This window comes from Rhipicephalus microplus, chromosome 10 (assembly GCF_043290135.1).
Source record: "Rhipicephalus microplus isolate Deutch F79 chromosome 10, USDA_Rmic, whole genome shotgun sequence".
In the NCBI taxonomy this organism is placed as follows: domain Eukaryota; kingdom Metazoa; phylum Arthropoda; class Arachnida; order Ixodida; family Ixodidae; genus Rhipicephalus; species Rhipicephalus microplus.
Window position 1 is genome coordinate 10511904 of NC_134709.1, and position 19525 is coordinate 10531428.

At 44.7% G+C, this 19525-nt stretch overlaps 1 protein-coding gene across 1 annotated transcript; it reads right to left on the reverse strand.

The window, feature by feature from the left end:
* Positions 1-2600: 2600 nt before the first annotated feature.
* LOC119181028 (lysosomal Pro-X carboxypeptidase) lies at positions 2601-18768 on the reverse strand. The gene is made up of 9 exons (XM_037432183.2): positions 18535-18768; positions 17425-17565; positions 16544-16645; positions 15316-15497; positions 12551-12708; positions 9907-10076; positions 8860-9018; positions 6260-6447; positions 2601-3683 (listed from the first exon to the last, which is right to left on the reverse strand). Exons 1-9 carry the CDS (start codon positions 18640-18642, stop codon positions 3374-3376), a joined length of 1518 nt encoding a protein of 505 aa, XP_037288080.2. The 5' UTR covers positions 18643-18768; the 3' UTR covers positions 2601-3373.
* Positions 18769-19525: the final 757 nt, after the last annotated feature.

The following is a 19525-nucleotide window of genomic DNA, read 5'->3' on the forward strand; positions in this document are numbered from 1 at the left end:
ATGCAGCACATTATCGTAGGCACCCTTAATGTCTAAGAAGACCGCCGCCACTAGTCTGTGTCGGCTTCTTTCCTCTTCAACGCTGGTGATCAAGTCGACCACACCATCAATGGCAGATCGGCCTCTTCTGAAGCCGTTCATAAATTCAGGAAAGAAGTTGTTCCTCTCTAGAAGTCACTCTAATCTTGACAGTACCATTCTTTCCATCACTTTTCCGACGCAGCTGGCTAAGGCGATTGGTCTGTAGGAGGAAAGTGCATAAGTGCCGGGGAAGTGTTCACCACCCATGTATATTTCTGTATGCCTTGCGGATATGTATGCTCTCATGTATCAGCTGTCACTGCTGCTCTTTAAAAGTTGTCTGTTGTTCCAGCATTGTGGCACTTGAGACCAAAGTGACCAAATCGTAGAAATCTAATCGTACAATTTTCACCCTCCCCATGTGGAAGTCAAGTTAAAGCTGCTGCACGCGTGGCTGGTGGCAGGGCTACGAAGAAATGAACGATGTCGCGGACGATGCTCCCAGTAGGGCGCACTCATGGAGGAAGGAAAAATACAGGAGGGAGCGTTGCGCAACTCGATTGAAATCTACCAAGTAGTCCTAACACGTGACAAAAACGTCAGCGCGCACGGTAGGTTTTAGTTATCTCGGTTTCGTCTTGTTTTGAAAAGTGATCACGAAACACTGCTGGCCAAGTTCTGCACGCACAATTCTGCAGGCTGCCGGGTGATTATCCCCTCCCGTGAAGGATACAAAATAATAGAGAGTTTTAGTACTGCGGAATGGTGCTACGTACGCATCACGCAAGCGCCTTGCGTTACGTGGCGTCGTTTGCCACTAATCGGCTTTTAGTACGCCGTAGTACCCGCGTACGTAACGAACGTGAAGCGTGTTGCGTCATCTGGTAGATCAAAATAGAAGCACGTGTTGTTGACAGCCAATGTGAGCCAATGCAAGTGTTATAGCCAGATTATGGCCATATTTTAAGCCACAGAGCCGGTCGGTGCTTGCCTTCGATGCCGCCATTTTGCAAAACGAAGTCTCGCGCTGTCGCGAACTTGTTCGGGAGCAGCGCGATCAGCTCATTCGTACGCACGCACGCATCTCATGCATGCGTACGTAGCGGCTGCGTACGTAACGCGATACGTGCGCGTTGCGGTCTGCGCATGCGCACTACGCAGAACGTGGCGTCCTTACGTATGCAAAGCCGCCACGTACGCAGCGTACGCAGTACTAAAACTCTCTAATAATATTCGTCACAAAAGTGTGAGGGATACATGCGTCCTATGCTCACAATGCTCATGCTAATTTGACTAAAGTGCACGTCTAACGTTGGTTCGGGATCCTTTCACGGCTCGCCCGAATTTCTCGCTTGCACGGAACGAACGAAGCGGAAAAAGCACTGAGAAAAACAAAACGAGGCCACGATCAGAAGTGCAGGCGGGGATACCGAACAGCATACAGATCAGCTGGGCGTTCCGTGAAGCAGCCAATCTGCCGCTCTCCCGGCCACTAAAAACTACCGAGAACCGAGCAAGAACATCTCTATCTCGACAAGTCTCGTTTATTTCGTGATCTCGGGGCAAAAGGCTCGACTTTGATGGCTTGAAAACAGGTTGGCTTGTGCCAAGGCTGGGTGCGTGACGTCATGCTCCCTCCTGTGTTTTTTCTGCCTCCATGGGCGTGCTTGGATGTGATGTAGAGAATGACGTAACGGATGGAGCAGCCAATACAGACCGTTATAGTTAGTTGCGGCGAATGGTTTTGTGTTTAGTCATATACAGCTCTCGCTGCAAAGGAAGTGCGCACAGAAGAATGTGACGACCAGCGGGAGGCTCATCCATGGTGACTGAGGATCCTGAAAACTAGCTACCAGAACAGCGCCCAAGAAGAGACAACGAGTCATGGCTACCTGATGTGAGGAAGCCACCCACTTTAGGGTAGATTTAAAAGGAGCCTGGTAAAAAAAAATCCTATATCCTAATCTGAAGCACTCACTGAGCCCAGTACTGCTTACCTTCGGTGATCAGACAAGAACCAGCGCATTCAGCGTGGTATTGGTGATTTTACAATCTCCTGTTTCACATCAACGTCAAAAGAACAACACCATTTTTGTACATCCTGGTTTGAAAGCGGTACAAGAGGACGTACTCCAGCACCCCAATTAACGCGTCCCATTAGCCCACTTTAGGGAGTTCACAGCACCTTGGCGTGCATGATTTAGTTTGTGCCGCCCCTACTCCTATCTTGTCATGAGTGACATTCGTCGCTCCGCTTTCCTAATAAAAGAATTCACCTTCTCTCTCTCTTTTTTTTTGTCATGCCAGCGCCGCACGCGCAAGAGAGTATATACACGTGTAACGTGACTGGTTACTGCAACGCAGTGAAACACAGTGAAACACAGATCAAGCTAGACATTACCTTTCTCTGAAACTGTTATAAGCAACCTACCAGTATAGCGAACCGCTGCAACGCATATCGTCACCCTCTAGATAAATAGCCAAAGCCATACTAGAGCTAAATTAAGAAACTTTGCCTCAGTTTTCATCTCTACGCAGTCACTATTTCAGATGTTGGCTAAAAACACAGAAACAGTGGCTCTTTCTTTCATTCTTTTACTCGTTTATTTAAATAAGTTGATACATGAAATGCAAGGAGAGCATCAATACATATATAGTTCACGTCCGCAAGTAAGAAGTGTTGGGGGCACCTACCAACAAAGACAGAACGGTGGTAACTGAAGTCGCTGTAAACAGCAGTATCGTTATACATAATCATAAGCATGCGCACAAGATGGGGAGGCTGCTCCTCTTCTAGTCACAAAGTTTGCCCCCTAAATTGACTCAAAGGGAAGCGGGGCGCTGCAGAAAGCTTTAGCCCCCCCCCCCCTCCCCTTGAAAGGGAACCCTGTTCACGCCCTATGCATATAATTTATATGGACTGCGTGTTCATCAGCCATAATGCGAAATAACAAAATAAAAATAATCAAAACAATAACTAACATGGATAATTTAAACCACCAGTTTATAGCTCAACGCCACTGGAAAATCCCCGCTGATTTCTCACGAAAAGTGCTCCTAGTTGACGAAAAATTCCTCGTGCTCCGGGTACCGAATGCCAGAGCAACGCCTTTCCGGGGTAGTAGCTCTACCAAGTTGCTCTTCATAAAGGGACCACCTCTGAAAAGCGTTGGTCCCGAGTTCGATCCCCGCAGTAGGGCAAGCTTTTCCTTAATTAGAATCTTGTGTACTCATTTTCTCGTGGCTTTATGCTACAAACCAGTGGTTTATCTTATCTCTTTCATAACTTCTGCGCCACTCGTTCGCAAAACAGTAACTGGCTGATAACACGTAGGAACGCAATGCGGCTCACTCAATTTTCATCCGGAAATCGGAAAAGGAGGTGCTTTATCAGCGTCTTCCTCCTCTGCTTCTTCCTTTTGGCAATCCTCGAGACTAGTACCTCCTTCCTGCTTCTTTCGGGTGACTCGTCGGCCTCGGCTATCCACCTGCGGATGTACGTCCTCTCTATCTGGCGTGCTCGTACCACTTCCGGTGGGTCGCTCGGCCGCGAGAACCTCAAGTCCGCGTGATGTGCGGCGCCCGGTATCTTGAGTACCACCACGTCGTCCGATAAGGGTTCGAGTACGCCCAGGACTGACCACGGGTCCAACTCTCCGTTACTGCGTAAAGAACGAAGTACGACCTCTTAAAGTGTCATTTTCTTGATTTACAAATTGTTAGAAGTACATTTATAAATGCATATACGTGAGCTAAGGAACATCCAAAATTGCCCTCACCTTGATTGATTTGTGAGGTTTAACGTCCCAAAACCACCATATGATTATGAGAGACGCCGTAGTGGAGGGCTCCGGAAATTTGGACCACCTGGGGTTCTTTAACGTGCGCCCAAATCTGAGCACACGGGCCTACAACATTTCCGCCTCCATCGGAAATGCAGCCGCCGCAGCCGGGATTCAATCCCGCGACCTGTGGGTCAGCAGCCGAGTACCTTAGCCACAAGACCACCACGGCGGGGCCTGCCCTCACTTTATTTAGACAAGATAAATCTACCAGACAAGATTTTTTTCTACCCTTTCTTTTTCTTTTCCTTCCTTACATTTACATCCACCTTACGCCTTCCCAAGTGCAGGGTAGCAAATCGAAAAAAAAAAATTAACCTCGCCGTCTTTCACTTATATACTTCCTATTTAGGCCCGGTATGCATATAAATCAATAATAATTGTCTTTAAGTGAAGTTCAGTAATAGTTGCGTAAACTACAAATAACTTAAGTGGACGAAAAATAACCCTTTTTGTAGGTCAGACCTGAACCCAGCTCTTCGAATTACGCGTCCGATGCTCAATCAGGTGAACGATGACGGAAGGCACTTCCCCGTCCGTTTCGTTAGGTATTTCTCGGAGTGACAGCCAGCGCCACTCGTAACCAAGGTGACGAGTGTAGAAAATTATTCATGCCTGAAGCCGTCACGTGGATCGGGATAATTGCACGAGTGGGCAGCCGACCACTAAACCGTCGCATGCCAACGTAAGGTGTTGAGTCTGCCGGGGACTGCACATTTCACTACGCATGGTAAGAGCGGCAAGTTGAAAGGGTTGGTAAAGTCGCGCGGTGGCTTATTAAAAAGCGCCAACAGACGGCACAGACAGGTTGTGCCTATCACGTCTACCTCCTTTCCGTGTTGAGGTGTTTCGTACTTTTCAAAAAGACACCAGCGGAGAACAGACTTGTTGACTCAGTAAATCTGAAGTGCGGCATTAATAGCGAGAAACAGTGTATTTATGCTTATATGTTTTTACAGTAAACAAGATCGGGGCGGGTTAGCCCGACTTCCACTTTATGTAGGCTGGCAAATTATCCGATGATGCAAAAAAAAACGTCACTTAGGTTTCAATTCTGAAGCACTTACAATGTATACCCTTGAATGAGTTCTTGAAGCGTTTGCCCTTTATGTAAGCGCCATGCGCAACACGTTTTTTTTTATTCAGCAATCATGAATGATCACATATCTCCCTAAAATTAAGATTTCGTTCACCGACTTTTAGTGCTGCTTGAAAAGAGGCGAGAGGTGGGGGGGGGGGGGGGGGGGGGACGCCGCCGATGCTAAATGCAAGATTTAGCGGATTTTACTTGCGAACTATTTTGAGACGAGCCAATATTGAAACCTGCCATGGTGGTCTACTGGTTATCGCGCTTGACGGTTCAGCCGAAGGTGGCGGAAGCGAATCTCGGCCGTGGCGGCCACAATTTCGATGGAAGCTAATATGCTGAAGGCCCCTGTTTGGCCTATCTACTTAGATTTAGGCGCTCGTTAAATAATCCCAGGAGATATAAATTTCAGGAGCCCAGCACTATGGCGTTTCTTAAATCATATCGTGGTTTTGGCGCGCTAAAATCTAACAAGTGCGATATCATAAGTGAACCAGTGCTGGCACTTTCCAATTACTGCAAGTCTAAGCTAGGTTACTGACCACGTAACCTTGATTTCTTTATTCATTATCTAGGCTTAAGTCGCTGGGATTACTGTCTGTTGCATGGTCTGCCTTCTCCCTCTGACGTGACTTCTTGTTTTTTTTTTCTTTAACTCTTTTTCTCTAATGATAACATAGAAGAGGGTTCAAGCTTTCTTCTGTAGCTTAACGGAATTATGCGTCTCCCTTATTTCGGTATTATCTCCTTAAAAACTACATCTTCTCTGGCCTCTTCCACTCACTATATCTAATGAACCATTATTTCCCATGTACAATGTCTGTCGAAACCTGAAGTGATCGTAAAGGTAGTGCTTTTTCACCGAACGCCTCAGGCACTGGCGTAGCCAGGAGTGTGGTGGGATTGGGGAGTTTTCATAATCACCTTTACTCCAAGTTTTTCCATTTTGCATTCACGCGCACATACTAACACACGCATTACATACATAAAGGGTGGTTGAATCCTACTCGCACGCTTCCGGTCTAAGGAACTTCACTTGCGTACCACCATCACTTGTAATCGCTGCGTAATGCCGGAAATGCTGCCCAAAATAATGTCCGTCAGCTAGAAATGGCTGAATGATAGCTAACGTTCTCTGTCCTTTGTTATATAACATAACATACTCTCCTCAATGTCAACCGAACGGTTGAGTTTTATCTATCCATCTATCTAGCTGGCTGGCTGGCTGGCTGGCTAGCTGCCTAGCTGCCTGGCTGCCTGGCTTTTCTCACTCCATCTCAAACCTAGGCATTCCTTAGATGGTGCTCACCTGAATATGATGTTTGTGGCTGTGTCAAACCTATCCCCGCCGTAGAGCATGATGGTACGGTAAAAGTCCGGCGTGATGCCGAACTGCTTCTGACATCGCTCCAACTCGGCAGTGGCATTCCATGTGTACGGGAAGAACATGTCAGTCACGCCGTTGCCGCAAGTAGCCGTCATAAGTTCGTTGCATTTCTGGGGATGAGACGGAGACGACATGATGGTTAAAATATTTGAATGCCATAGCTGAGCTGTCGAATTATTTCAATGTAACAAAAGCCTCAAGTTGAGGGTGCAAAACAATGTTGATTATTTTAAAGGGACACAACACTAAAATCCTTGGTTGTTTTTTGCGTCAAATGAAAACCCGTGGCTTCAAAAGCCTAGGAAATTTACTGTTAAGCGAGAGTATGCCCTGAACATAATTACAGTCTGTCTTTGAAAGCTAGTTTCGGTTCCTGCTGTACCCTGACGTCACAACGTGGTATAAGCTTCGCGTCAAGTGCTCCCTCAAGATATTGTGACATTTGCACGGCCGCTCCGCACCGTAGCTCCATTGCTGACGCACAAGCAGTCATTTTGGAATTTTGGTGTCTTATTTCGTCACAACCAGCCATACTGTTGCATGAAGCCACGAGAATTCGAACGGTAGCCTGAACTTAAGCTAGTATCGATGTCGGTAGGTGTGCCACCATAAAATTGAATATCAAAATATTATATACTACCACCATTTGCTGAGCCTCACGCCTGCTTAACAGCTATCTCTTCATACAAAAGAGTATAGTGTGACAGCGTAAAGATACCTCCGATAAAATGGTGTCAGTACCCATTTAAGTCGAAAATTTTAGATGCCTCATCAAACGCGAAAAATCGCCGTTGGCATCGGCGGTGCAAACACGAGGGATACAAAAAAACATCGCGTGATGACGTCACTCTGTGAAGTCGGACATCTCAGGTCGCTAACACTTGTGGCGTCAGAATTACGGTATTGTGACGTCATTATAACGTCACATAACGTGAAGCCACATGATTACGTCATTACATACGACATTGTCGTTTGTTCTAAAGGGCGTCGGTCACAGAGGCAAGGTAAAACCACAGGAAGTGCACAGTTTTTCCTATGCTTCCGATCCTGCAAGCCATTCGAAACCACGTCGGCTGCAGAAAGCTTTCGTGAATGGGGTGGGGGCACGACTACAATCGAATAAAAAGGAAAAGAAGGTGTCTTTCGCCTTCGAGTTACCTTAGGCTGATGAGTAAGAAACCATTTTACTTTTTTCTTTTACAGATATTATATAAGTGCCTATAACTGCTTTTCACTAAAAAAAAAGAGGAGTATCTGGGGAGTATACTGCTACACATCAATAATCGTCTTCTGACTTGATCGCGTTTCCTTTCTTGAAAACCCGGCACTGGCCACTTTCCTGTTGGAAATGCTTTGTCTCACTGATAAGGCACGCACTGTTGGCGACCACGAGCTACTGGAACCGTGGCGATAACGCGAGGAAAGTACTCGAAGTAGATGACGACTACTGTTGAGTAGCAGGAACACTTCCCAAAAACTCGGGCGTTTTTAAGTGTTCAGTTGTGAATCATGCTGCATTTGTGTAGAGATGCGTCGAATTCGCATGACATAATTACAAAGCAATCATTGTCAGATTCCCAGACAGAAAATGACGGAATATTTTGTTTTAGTAAGCATCGGTAAGTGGAGTTAATTAGCGTGTAACTAAATATCTAATTATCCTGCAATCAGTAAGCGTCTATATTTGCATAAAAAATGCACTATTAGGCCCGAAATGCATGTACATGTTTTTTTTTTTGTTCTTGTTGTATTCGTTTCGAGTGAAGACAAAATGAAGAAAAAAAGTCTTAATGTTGGTTTTGAAACGCGGCACGTGAAACAATCGTTGAACATGGTAGTCTTCCCAGCAGAGTGATCCTCTGCATCAATACGCTGCACAATGAAGTTAAATGATCGCTAGTTGCGATCCACGAAGCAAGCCTGCACGAATGAGCGCACTAAGTTTCAAGTCATTTGACGGAACACGTGGCGCGTTACGTGCCGTCGAAGTTGGCGTATACAACAGTACAGATGGTGGCAAATGCTTCATGTAATCATTTCAGCTGCATTTCGCTTGAAGCAGAGAATATATCAGAAAGCAACATGGGTGAAATTACCTCAACATAGCCTTAGTCTCATGATGAGACAAGCGCAAAAATACACACACTCAGAAAGGACACAGACAAGCATGGAGTGTGTGTATTTTTGCGCTTGTCTCATCATGAACCTTTACCAACACGCCCAACTGGCAGTCATCCTAAATAACCTTAGTCTACGTAAGCAAAGCAGAAAAACTCCAAAAATATTTTGCAACAGGATGGCAAGAGATGCACGTTTATTTGGGACACGTAGTGTGCGAACCAGTGTAATATAAGCCCGGATGAAAGGAAGAAAGAACTACGACACAGCGCCATGTTCACATGACCATTTTTGCTCGCGTATACATGCGATCTGTTTGAATTCAGGAGGTCAAATTCTGTATACCACGAAATCGTAGCAGCAAGCCACGAAAAGTTCAGATCACACCTGGAATTATGCCTTACCTGAAAACTGTAACCAGGGATGTGTCGCTGGTAGATGAACAGGTCGTTACACTTGCGCTGTCCCGTACTGTTGAATAAGATATTCACAGCCCTCACAACGGCATCTACCAAGGCCGACTTGTTGTTTGCTGGAGCTTTTACGAAGCCCTCGCACACCACCTGCGTAAATAGAAGAACGCTGTTTAAATGCCCCTGCCGTTTGAAATGGTTATATTATATTCCGCTCTGCTAAACTTCAGAGCACCAAATCTTTACGAGACATGGAAAAGAGCGGCCAGGTGAAGCGTGGCTAGAATGTTTTTCTTTTCTTTACTACGGGATGGTGTGAGGCTTCACCAATACCGGAGTATAGGTTGAACCCCTCTCCATGTCACGAGACGAAGAGACCGGATGATTGGCGGGAAGTTAGAGTGCTCTGTAAGTACCCTAGAGGGAAGTGTGCGTTAGTGTTTATGGAAGGGACCACACAAGGCGTTTCCGCCAGCGTGGGATTATTCGGTAGCTCATGAATTTCGTATGCACTCCGTTCTTTCGGCTCCGTTCGAATCCGTGGCACAGACAACTGCTTTGTGGAAAGACGAGGTTCAGGTAACGTGCAGCAGTTACACTTTTCCGCCGTGACCTTTTGCGATAACCAGTTCAAAACGGGTCAAGAAGTTCACAATGATTCATTCTTTTATCTGAAATAAAAGCCAAAACATAACAATGAACAAAGCTCGATGCGCGTTCGAAGCCCATAAGCACGGAGATCTGGCAAATCCGTGTACTATACCAATCATTCCCATGGTGGCTGAAGAATCGCCGCACCAAAGTTCCCTCTAGTTAATATTGTAAGAAACTATCGGGAGATGTGCTGTCACCAAGTACGGCGACCAATATCGAAGAGGCATCGGTGGAAGCGAGGCGCCCGCTGGACCTATTATGAAGGGGCGAGGCGCCGGGTGCCCCTCGCCTTGACGCCATACGTGGCTAGCGAGGTGCCCTTCGACTAGCCCCGTACAGTTTCGGTGTAGTTTATACTGTTCGAGAATGACGCAGCTAGTTTACCCGGACAGGACTGGCCGGCACGGCCCCGACGAGATCAGAAGGCTCTGGAAAGTTGACCAGGGCGATAGTCCCGTAGTTCTCTTTGATCCAGTCTCTGAGGAGCGTGTAGTTGCTCGGGTGCAACTCCTGGCAAAGCCCGAACTTCCGTCTCAGCTGTTTGCAGCCGGCCACTATAACAAATTAAGACGGAACATGCATATACACCGCTGTAATTGTTTAGGGGCAGGAAAATGTGCAAGACTAAATGCAGACACTGAGATCTCGAGCAAATGGTTATATAGTTTCACTTCGTCCAAAATATGCGCTGTGAAAAAAGACCACCAATTTATACAAAGTTGTTACGTATTCCTATATTTTTTTTATTGTACTTATGCGCTTCTACCAGAACTAGTGGTAGACCGTGCAAACATTTTTTGTATGTATGTGTGCTTTGCCTTCTATGCTTATGAAGATTTTGAGTTAAACACATTGCACACAACACACGAATGGATTTTCCCAAAGCCTACTCCCGCGTGGCATAAGACAACCCTTTATTTTGGGACGTGGCTCTTAGGCAGCCATTTCCGCGTTGATTGGCGTCACCGTCGCCGTCGTTGGCGTAAGTGATGCGCATGAAAAATTGACCGATAAAGAGGAAAAAATAAAACAAGAAAGAAATACCTAAGATTGAACAGGACTTGAACGCTTACCCTCGGTGGTGCAGTCTGATGTTCGGGCACAGAACCATACTGATGCTTGAAACTAATTTGCGAAAATACCCTATGCAGGTGTCATGAAAGGCGAGAAATCACGATAACTCATGCAATATAGCGTGGTAGAAAAGTAAAATAACCAGTCATTGCAAAACGCTATATGCGCTACGAGTGTGTGGTTTATTGATTTCCACTGCACTCCAAGTTGATCAGCCATGAATTTTTATCGTCATCAACCACACACGCAGCATCAACAAAGTGCACAACAAAGTGCATGTACCTGGTACCTCACTCATCCACCGAAGGATGAATAGTAGCGTAGTAGGTATCGTCCTACTTCACAAAATTTGTTCTTGGCAGAAAGCCGAAATTTCGAAACACAGTTGGCCTTGCTTCAAGGCAAATTTAGGCCCAGAATTTGATTTAGGCAGTATCGCAATCATCAGTAATTTTTTTTCTTTGTGTCACGCGAACGTCGCAAATATGAAGTGAACACTCCTCGCGCGATTATATGATATCGTTTACTTCATTCTCTTCGGGGCACCCCCGCCAGTGTTTCGTTCATTGTCACACTCGCCTTTCACATATGAGGCTCTCGCCTTAGTTACCTATCCATGCTCAATATAAGGTGGTGAATAAGGTGGTGACCTAGTGCTTAGTCAATTGCCACACTGTCAACGTAGTATTCCTAAGTTGCAGTTTATTGGTTAACATATACATCAGTCACAGAATACTTGTATTCTGATGAGGGTTCCGGAGTATAAAAACTAAAAACGCGACGCTATGTAAAAAAATTACAACTACATTAAATTCTAAAAATGTCAGATTAGGAAGGAGATAGCAGGCGAAAACAAATGAAATGTTTAATAGAATTATGAGAACTAACTGACAATGGTGCCAAGGAAAGCACAAAAGACAATATTAGAAGTAATTGGAATGTAAACGTGAAGAAAGAAAAGTGGATGAAAAGGTAAACTGCCGTTTGTAGGGACGAATAATAGGTTTTATAATCTACCAAGTGAGACACAGCGGTTGTGTCCCCCCCCCCCTGTCATGTATTTATATGGGGGTATATATGTTAGTTTTCATGTGTCCAAAAAAAAAGAGAAAACAACGCACCCTTGAATTTCTACTTCTTCCTTTAACATTATTATCATCATCAGCAGCAGCAGCATCATGACTACGCCCTTTGCAGGACAAAAGCCTCTCCCGCGGTCCAGCAATCAATCTGGTCATGTGCTTGCTGCTGCAACGTCATACCTGGCAATTTTTTAGTCTCATCAACCCACTTAACTTTCTGTCTCCCCCTAACCCGCTTACCTTCTCTGGAAGTTCAGCTAGTTACCCTTCATGACCAGTGGTTATCCTGTCTACGCGCTACATACCCGGCCCATGTTCATTTCTTCTTGATTTCAATTATTATATCTTTAACCCCGGTTTGTTCTCTAACCCACTCTGCTCTTTTCTTATCTCTTAAGGTTACACATCTTCCTTTCAATCGCTTGTTGCGTCATCCTCAATTGAATCTGAACCCTCTTTGTAAGTCTCCAGGTTTCTGCTCTGTAACTAAGTACCGGCAAGATGCAGCTAGTATATGCTCTTGAAATTAGTGGTAGATATATAATAAGAGAAATATAAAGCAATGCGATGCGAAGTCATATACAATGCAGTAAAGGAAACGTGCATAATGAAAATACAAATGAAAACAAGTAGAGAGAATGAAAGAAAGCAAAGTAAAAAAAGAAAAACTCAAATGAATAAAACGTGGAATTGACAAAGGGTATACCAAAATGCATCATTGAAGGTACGAAAATTATGTATTTCGAGGCTTCAATGATGTATTTTCGAGGGTACGAAAATACATCATCGAAGCTTCGAAATGCCAAAACGTACCACTCTGAACGTTAAGAGGTGGGTATATGTGAGCGATATCAAGGTTCTAACTCACGAACCAGAATATCCCAGCTTCTGCAACTCCGTCCATGATTTTCTTATGGCGGCTGAGCACAGTTCGGATTCCCGTTCGTACGCAGCCGTTACCGCCTCGTTGAACTTGCCGCAAGGCGCAAGGCCCGGTGACATGTTGATGGGGGCGCTTGCAGCGAGGGACCTGAATGAGGTGAGAGAACGTGAAAGAAAGCCAGAAGTGTCTTCTGGAATTTCATTAATGCTGTTGTTCTTACTCAAACGGTTTAACAGACTTTCTTTGAAAGACAGTTTAAACATCCTAGCCGCCTGACCGCAAACGCTACAGTCAGTTGATTGATTGATTTGTGGGGTTTAACGTCCCAAAACCACCATATGATTATGAGAGACGCCGTAGTGGAGGGCTCCGGAAATTTCGACCACCTGGGGTTCTTTAACGTGCGCCCAAATACGCTACAGTCAGTCAATCAATTACCTAACCATTTAAGAATTCTATATATCCACGTGAAAAAGGTAATACATTGCAGGTAAATATGCAGGAGCAGATCCCAAGCTTACTAACCGCAGACGGCACCTCATACGTTAAGGCAATGAAAAAAAAAACTAAACTGGGAAACAGGAATAACAAGAGTGGTTTTGAAGTGTTACTATAGTAACAAGGACAGCACTAAATGTTCAGGTTAGCACTTAGGGAATTGTATACGTGCAAAGCAATGATTGGTGTGATAAATTTGAAATTTTCGTTTTTGCTTGCTTCTTTTAAAAACATGCCTAAAAAATCACAGCCGTGGCACATAGTACAAATGGTTAACCGGGATTGGCTGAAGCGTTCGGCACCGGTGTTTAGCTGTGGGTTCAACCCGACGCTGCACAGAAGCCTATCACGATTATTGGTCACGTGTTAATGCTTCTCAATCAGGTTAGACATAAGTTTGACTTGAGTTTACCTTAGCGTTTTTTTTTTTTCACAAGCTGCACATTATGCCTAGCATGATAACGGTCATTGAAAATTGTTGTGAGTGGTTAAATGCGTTTCGTAATGCGTTAATCGCAGTGGTTGTTCTCGAGCCACAAGCGGGCACAGACGTCGCCGCCGAAGACAATGTGCCGCTGGATAAATTCCCGGCAAACGTGCTCCCGCAATGATCAAATTGACGCCGCAACGCCGTGTTGTTGCAAACGTTTGATATCGCGAGCTATACCTCACAACGCAGTCAAGGGCGTGCTTGGGTACGACGCTGCAAATGACGTATCTGATAACACAGCCAATAGAGACTGCTCATGACACCGCTGCCTGACGGTTTTGCGTTTCTCCTACAGCAATACACAGCTCTCATTGTAAAGAGAGAGAGACAGAAAAAACTTTGCACATAACGCGGAGCATTCCAAAAGGTCGGGCCCCTATTCCAGGGCTCCGCTGGCCCTAGCCATCATGTGTACCCGTTGAACCAGCCAGCGCTGGTCAGCAATGGCCGAGCTGGACAGCAGTGCCTCCCATTGTTCCTCTGTGTTGTTCATGTTGTGGTGTTCTTCATTGAGATGTGTACACTCCCACGGGATGTGAAACAAAGCTGGTGTAAGCATCACGCATTTATTTTTGTACACACAACGAGCGTGGAGATATGTACTTTACTTTGTCACGTGCATTTTAGATACCTTTGAGCAGTTTTCCAGCCGGCCTTAACTGCTGGACTGTAAGAATGTTGACTCATCGATATACTGTACTCATTCGCATTATAGATAGTTTTTGTGTGTTCTTGCGCGCCCATCAGTGTGCCCATTCGAGTGCCCGAGGTGCATGTATGGAATGATCATCAACCATGCTCACAAAAGAAGTGGGTGCGGCGGAACTGGTATCCATGTTTGCGTCACATCATTAGTCACTTGTCCTGTTATCGTTGTAAGCATGTTATGACCATGCAGGTTGTTTGGTGATAGTGGCGGCCACTGATGCTGCTTTGCAAGAGCTGTTAACTTTTGAACATTTTTACCCTAAGGCAAGTCGTTGTTAAAGGCACGCCATCACTTCTTTTTAATCTTTGTGTGCACTGCGAAGCCTGTTTTTTTTTTTCTCTCGAACTGCGGCAGCCATACTACATTGCAGACTAGTTGCTTCACACTGAAATGTAGACTTGCTGTGCAAGCAGAAAGAACGGAACAGAAAGGAGACAGGATAGAGCGCTAACTACCATCTGTTTATTTTCAGCTCACAGAGTGAATATATAGACTTGCATCAGACTGCATCACATTGTGCAGTGTTGCAAACGAGGTGCATGTTCTGCAGCTGTTGTTATTTGTGGTGCCGATTTTAAAGGAACCTTGAATTAGTGCGCATGGTGTGATGACCCACTATTATTCATAATGGCTTCGTCACCTAAAGATAAACAATTGGTAGCTTTTGCTTCATTCTGACTCCCTTCTTCTCTGTTCTTTCTGCTTGCGCAGCAAGTCTACACTTCAGCATGAGGGGCGTCACACTGAGACTTTTACAACTAAGACATCTTGGCCGATCTCCCAGAGTGGGCATGGGTCATATTCCGTAAGGCGCAAACAAATAAATAAACACTTCACCCCCCTCCCCTTAATGGGAGACCCTGCGCAAGACTGTGTCTTCAACCCAGCGTTCCCGCAACATGAGACGCCTTCTCTACAGTCGACATATTCATTTCGACTCTCCTAACACCTTCACAGGCATCTCTATGTCACTACGGGACTTATTCCTTTGTAGCTGATCACGTATGCGGTTTAGCCTAATCCACTCTGTAAGGCAAGATAAGCGGAAAACGCTTACGCGGTCACGATGTGCGGGTACTTCACCCTAAACCAGGCGGCTAGCATCCCGCCGTACGAGCCCCCGAACGCCACCACGGCGCTCTTCTCAGCTCCAGGTAGCGTGTACTTCAGGTGCAGTATGAGGTCTGCGTAGTCGGCCAGTGCTTGCTCAGACGTGAGATAGCCGAGGTGGTGAGGACTCTGCGGCGCAGTGTGATCGAAACAATGAAATACCTTCTGTTTTCTTTTTGTGTTATTTTTCGAAGGCTGCAAAAGTTTCTGAAAGGTTGGGTTTCCGAGGAAAGAAGCAGCTTCCGCCAGGAACCATGTAACGTGCCGCGTTTGTGCATAAATGTTCAAAACAAGTCAACTCATAATTAATTATATACTTACATTCACTGATTATTTTTAAATAATTACTTTGTGACACATTTTTCAATTCACGAATTGTACACCACGGTTTCGCTAGCCACATCCAGATTTAAGAATCCTTCGGGTACCATCACACATTCGAGGTACTCATTTTGATAGCGTGCAACGATCTACGTGGGCGCTCTAGCTACTGCTTCAGTTTCTGACGCCCCTCCTTCTACTATTCGTAGAGCTCTACAATTTTTCCAGGGATCGCCCGTTGATTATCTATCTTTCTGACATTGTATGCTTTCTCAATTTTCATGCCCTCCCCGATCTTTTTTTTGTTTTTAGTTCTGAAGTCTCTTTTTTTTTCGGAGCATTTGTAAACGCACATCTTGCTTTGTGGTAGCAGTTATAGATGGTGCTAAAACTAATTTAAAACAACACTATGCTCAAACAGTGTCACATAACACGTGCACATATAAGTAACAGAAGCCTCAGAGACAACTGCTGCACCCAAGCATTCTTTTGTGAAAAATTCGCAACAAAGCATGAACTGCTTGCGCAATTTTAGAGCAAATAAGCCATTGGTTTAGCCAGGATAAATGTGAATACATTTTTTTTTTCAACGTTACGCAAGTGCAGAGACCTGCTAACAAGCGTGCATATTTTGCATAAGCCGAGTTTTGCCGAGCTCACGGCAATGTAACTCGGGCTTTGCAAATCTAAAGTTATGAAAAACCAATGCAAATGTTCGTGGGCAGGGATGGCTTAGCTGCATAAATCCTTTCAAAACCAATGGTATGACCCATGCTGACCGAGGTCAGACGTAGGGCACATGGCACACTGCATAGGCCGTCGAAACTCGGAACCGCGTCGAAGCTGAAACTTACCTGGTACGACTCGTTTCCGAACGGCAGTGACTGGCCGTAAAACCGATGCTCGGCGAACACTACGAGGGCTTTGAACTCTGGCGCCCACTCCCACATGATGCCCTGCGGGATGACGAGGCACTTGTTCTGCAGGCAGCTGGTGTAATGCGTCATATCGCGAAAAAGCGGCAACTCGAGAAATGGATAACCTCAGACGGAAATAAAGAGCGATATGCGACGATATCTTTGATGATGATGATGATGATGATGACGATGATAATGACTATGATGATGATGGTGGTGGTGGTGGGGGTGGTGGTGGTGGTGATGATGATGATGATGATGATGATGATGATAGCTTATATGTATGGCACGCACATGCGCACTCTTGGGGATTGGCCATAAAACGAATCTTTACGAAATAATAAATCGCGTAATAATTGTAACTCTAGTGATGTATAAAATGGTTAGGAACTAAATTTTACTAATTCAGAGATTTGCGATCGAAACCGCCTTGATTCGATTAAGAATCTCTCTGCAGCAGATCAGATATCCCAGTGACAATGACTTAAGGCACAGGCTCCCAAGGAAATATGAAAAGTATTAAAATCTAATATAATTGGATTAAAAGCCGCTTTAGAAATGTTTTCTCTCAGTAACTCAAACCGGCTACACTATAAAAAGTAATGCTCGAAAGCATCAAATCCAAACACACATTCTTTTTACAACACGCTTTGCGCAGTGTAAAAGACTAAAGATCGCAGACTGAAGCATAGAAATGATCATATACATGGCTCATCTTTACGTGGAAAAAAATTACACGCGAACAACTTCGACATTTGTCAAGCTTCAGAAAAGATGCGTTATGAAAACAGAATTTGAAAATATAAAACTGTGCTTACCGTGTTTGTAATAAACTTTTCCAACTGTTCTTCGTTTCCAGTGTAAAAAAATATCGGCCCGCCATCACGGTTCCAATACTGATCAGCCATCACGTAGCGTATCTCGAATGTCTTATTGTTGTGAAATGCAAAGTGGTCCAACTAAAACAAAGAAACAATAAGGAGAGGACAGGGTTGTAAGTAAAGCATAACTACGAATCCCAAAAACCTTTTTTATGAGTATATAGTTATGCGAGTATAACGGGAATTATAATTGGAAGCCGCTCAAAGTTGAGAAACAGTATATATATACTACTGTTTTGCGGCCTACATTTATCTATACCTTATATGTTCAAATAAAAATACTGCATTCATTCTGCCTGGAATGTCTATAATTTCGAAGGAGGTGAAATTGTAGAGTTCATGTACTTAGGTGTAGAAATTCGTGTATTATATACGTGCACCCCATGTGTTTGACATTTTCGTAGCCCTCTAGTGCGGGGTCACTCACAGCCATATCGTGGCTTTGGGACGTAAAACTTCATAAATTACTTGTACATACACAGGTCAGGCTTGCGCATGCATAGTCACCATTCTCTTGATGGCATTGTATCTGGTCGCAATTGCCGTTATTATTTTCAAACTCTTTTCAAATCTGAATCATTGCTGAGACGCTCGCCAAATGAACGCTCACACGTGCTCACGTTTTCCGTGAACCATTTTCCCGTTTAAATAATCTGCCAAACATAACGGTTTTGGTTGTAACAACTTGGTGAGGGCCAGTTGGTTCATATTTAGAGCCACGAACGAAACAGCGTGAAATTAACAAGGGCGAAAAAGGAGCGAATACCAAAATGGCAAAGAACGAAAACCATGAGACAGCGCTTAACCAGTGGTCTTCCGTCTTATGTCATTCTTCTTTATTCGGTGCTTTTCCTTTCTCTGCAATAAATAATGGTTTTTTTTTTCAAGATTTCCAAACAACGTCCAACATTTTTAATTCTTGTAAAGGTTTTTCAGTGCTTTGTCTTAAGAGCCACTTTAGTACGAAAGATGTGTCCGCGTAATTCGTGTTGCGCGGGCTACGACAGGCTCGTGTTGAAATGAAAAATATTCTGGAGAATGAAATACCTTTGTTCGGAACTTGTACTCCTTGTACGAAGTGTCAACCGCTGCACCTGACACCGAGAGGGTGGCACAAAGGCCCACGATTATTCGTAACAATGCATTAATCGTCATCGTCGCGTTTCTCCGTGAGGGCTCCTTGCATTGGCCTCAAGTCCAACGATTCGGCGACGCCTCGATTCAAGCCCCAAGTTGTACCGACGGCTGTCGCACCACAATGCTTTACACGTGTTTTCGGCGGAATGCTTCCGAATGCGTCCCTCTATTGATTCAGGCTGCGTGGCTTGCGATAAGCAGAATGATAGGCTATCGTTTCTATCCTAGAATAAGGGCGCGTTTTCTCTAGCCTCGCATTTATCGCCACTGACCCTAGAGATAGCGAGAGAGATGACGTACAGGCATGTCGACTACTTTGGGCGATGTGGTACATTGGCAGGCTGTATATGTGTTTCGCCGCTGAGAGTTTCACAGAGTGCATTGCGCTTTCACACAGAATGACGAGCGCCCACAAGGTGCAGTAAGAATTTACCGTACATGACACAATCAATGTGGGGCGTTAGCGCTAGCCATCACGAGTATATTTTGATTCACCTAAATTGCGACCTTTTTTCATTGCATTACGTCGCAAATTCGAAGAATATCATTCGCCACCATACTTCACTGCATCAAATGAAGCCTGCTCAGTGCAAGTGGATTTTCGAAGCAACTGCTACATCACCCAACACAAAATTTTTGATAATCACAAATGAAGTCAAACAAATAGAACATTCGTGTTTGTGCTGCGGGGAAGTAGTGCATGGCTTGGGAAAAAGCAGGGCGTTGACACGCTCAATGAAAAAGAAATTGATGGATCTTCGTTGGCTGTGGTGCGCACTTTTTATGTGATTCGTGCGAAGTTTTCTCATCAAATTTAATTTTTACACGTATTACAGATGTGTATATCTCTCTTGTTTCCTGTTGTTGAATCTTTTTTTGGCTCCTGTGTGATTAATCATTC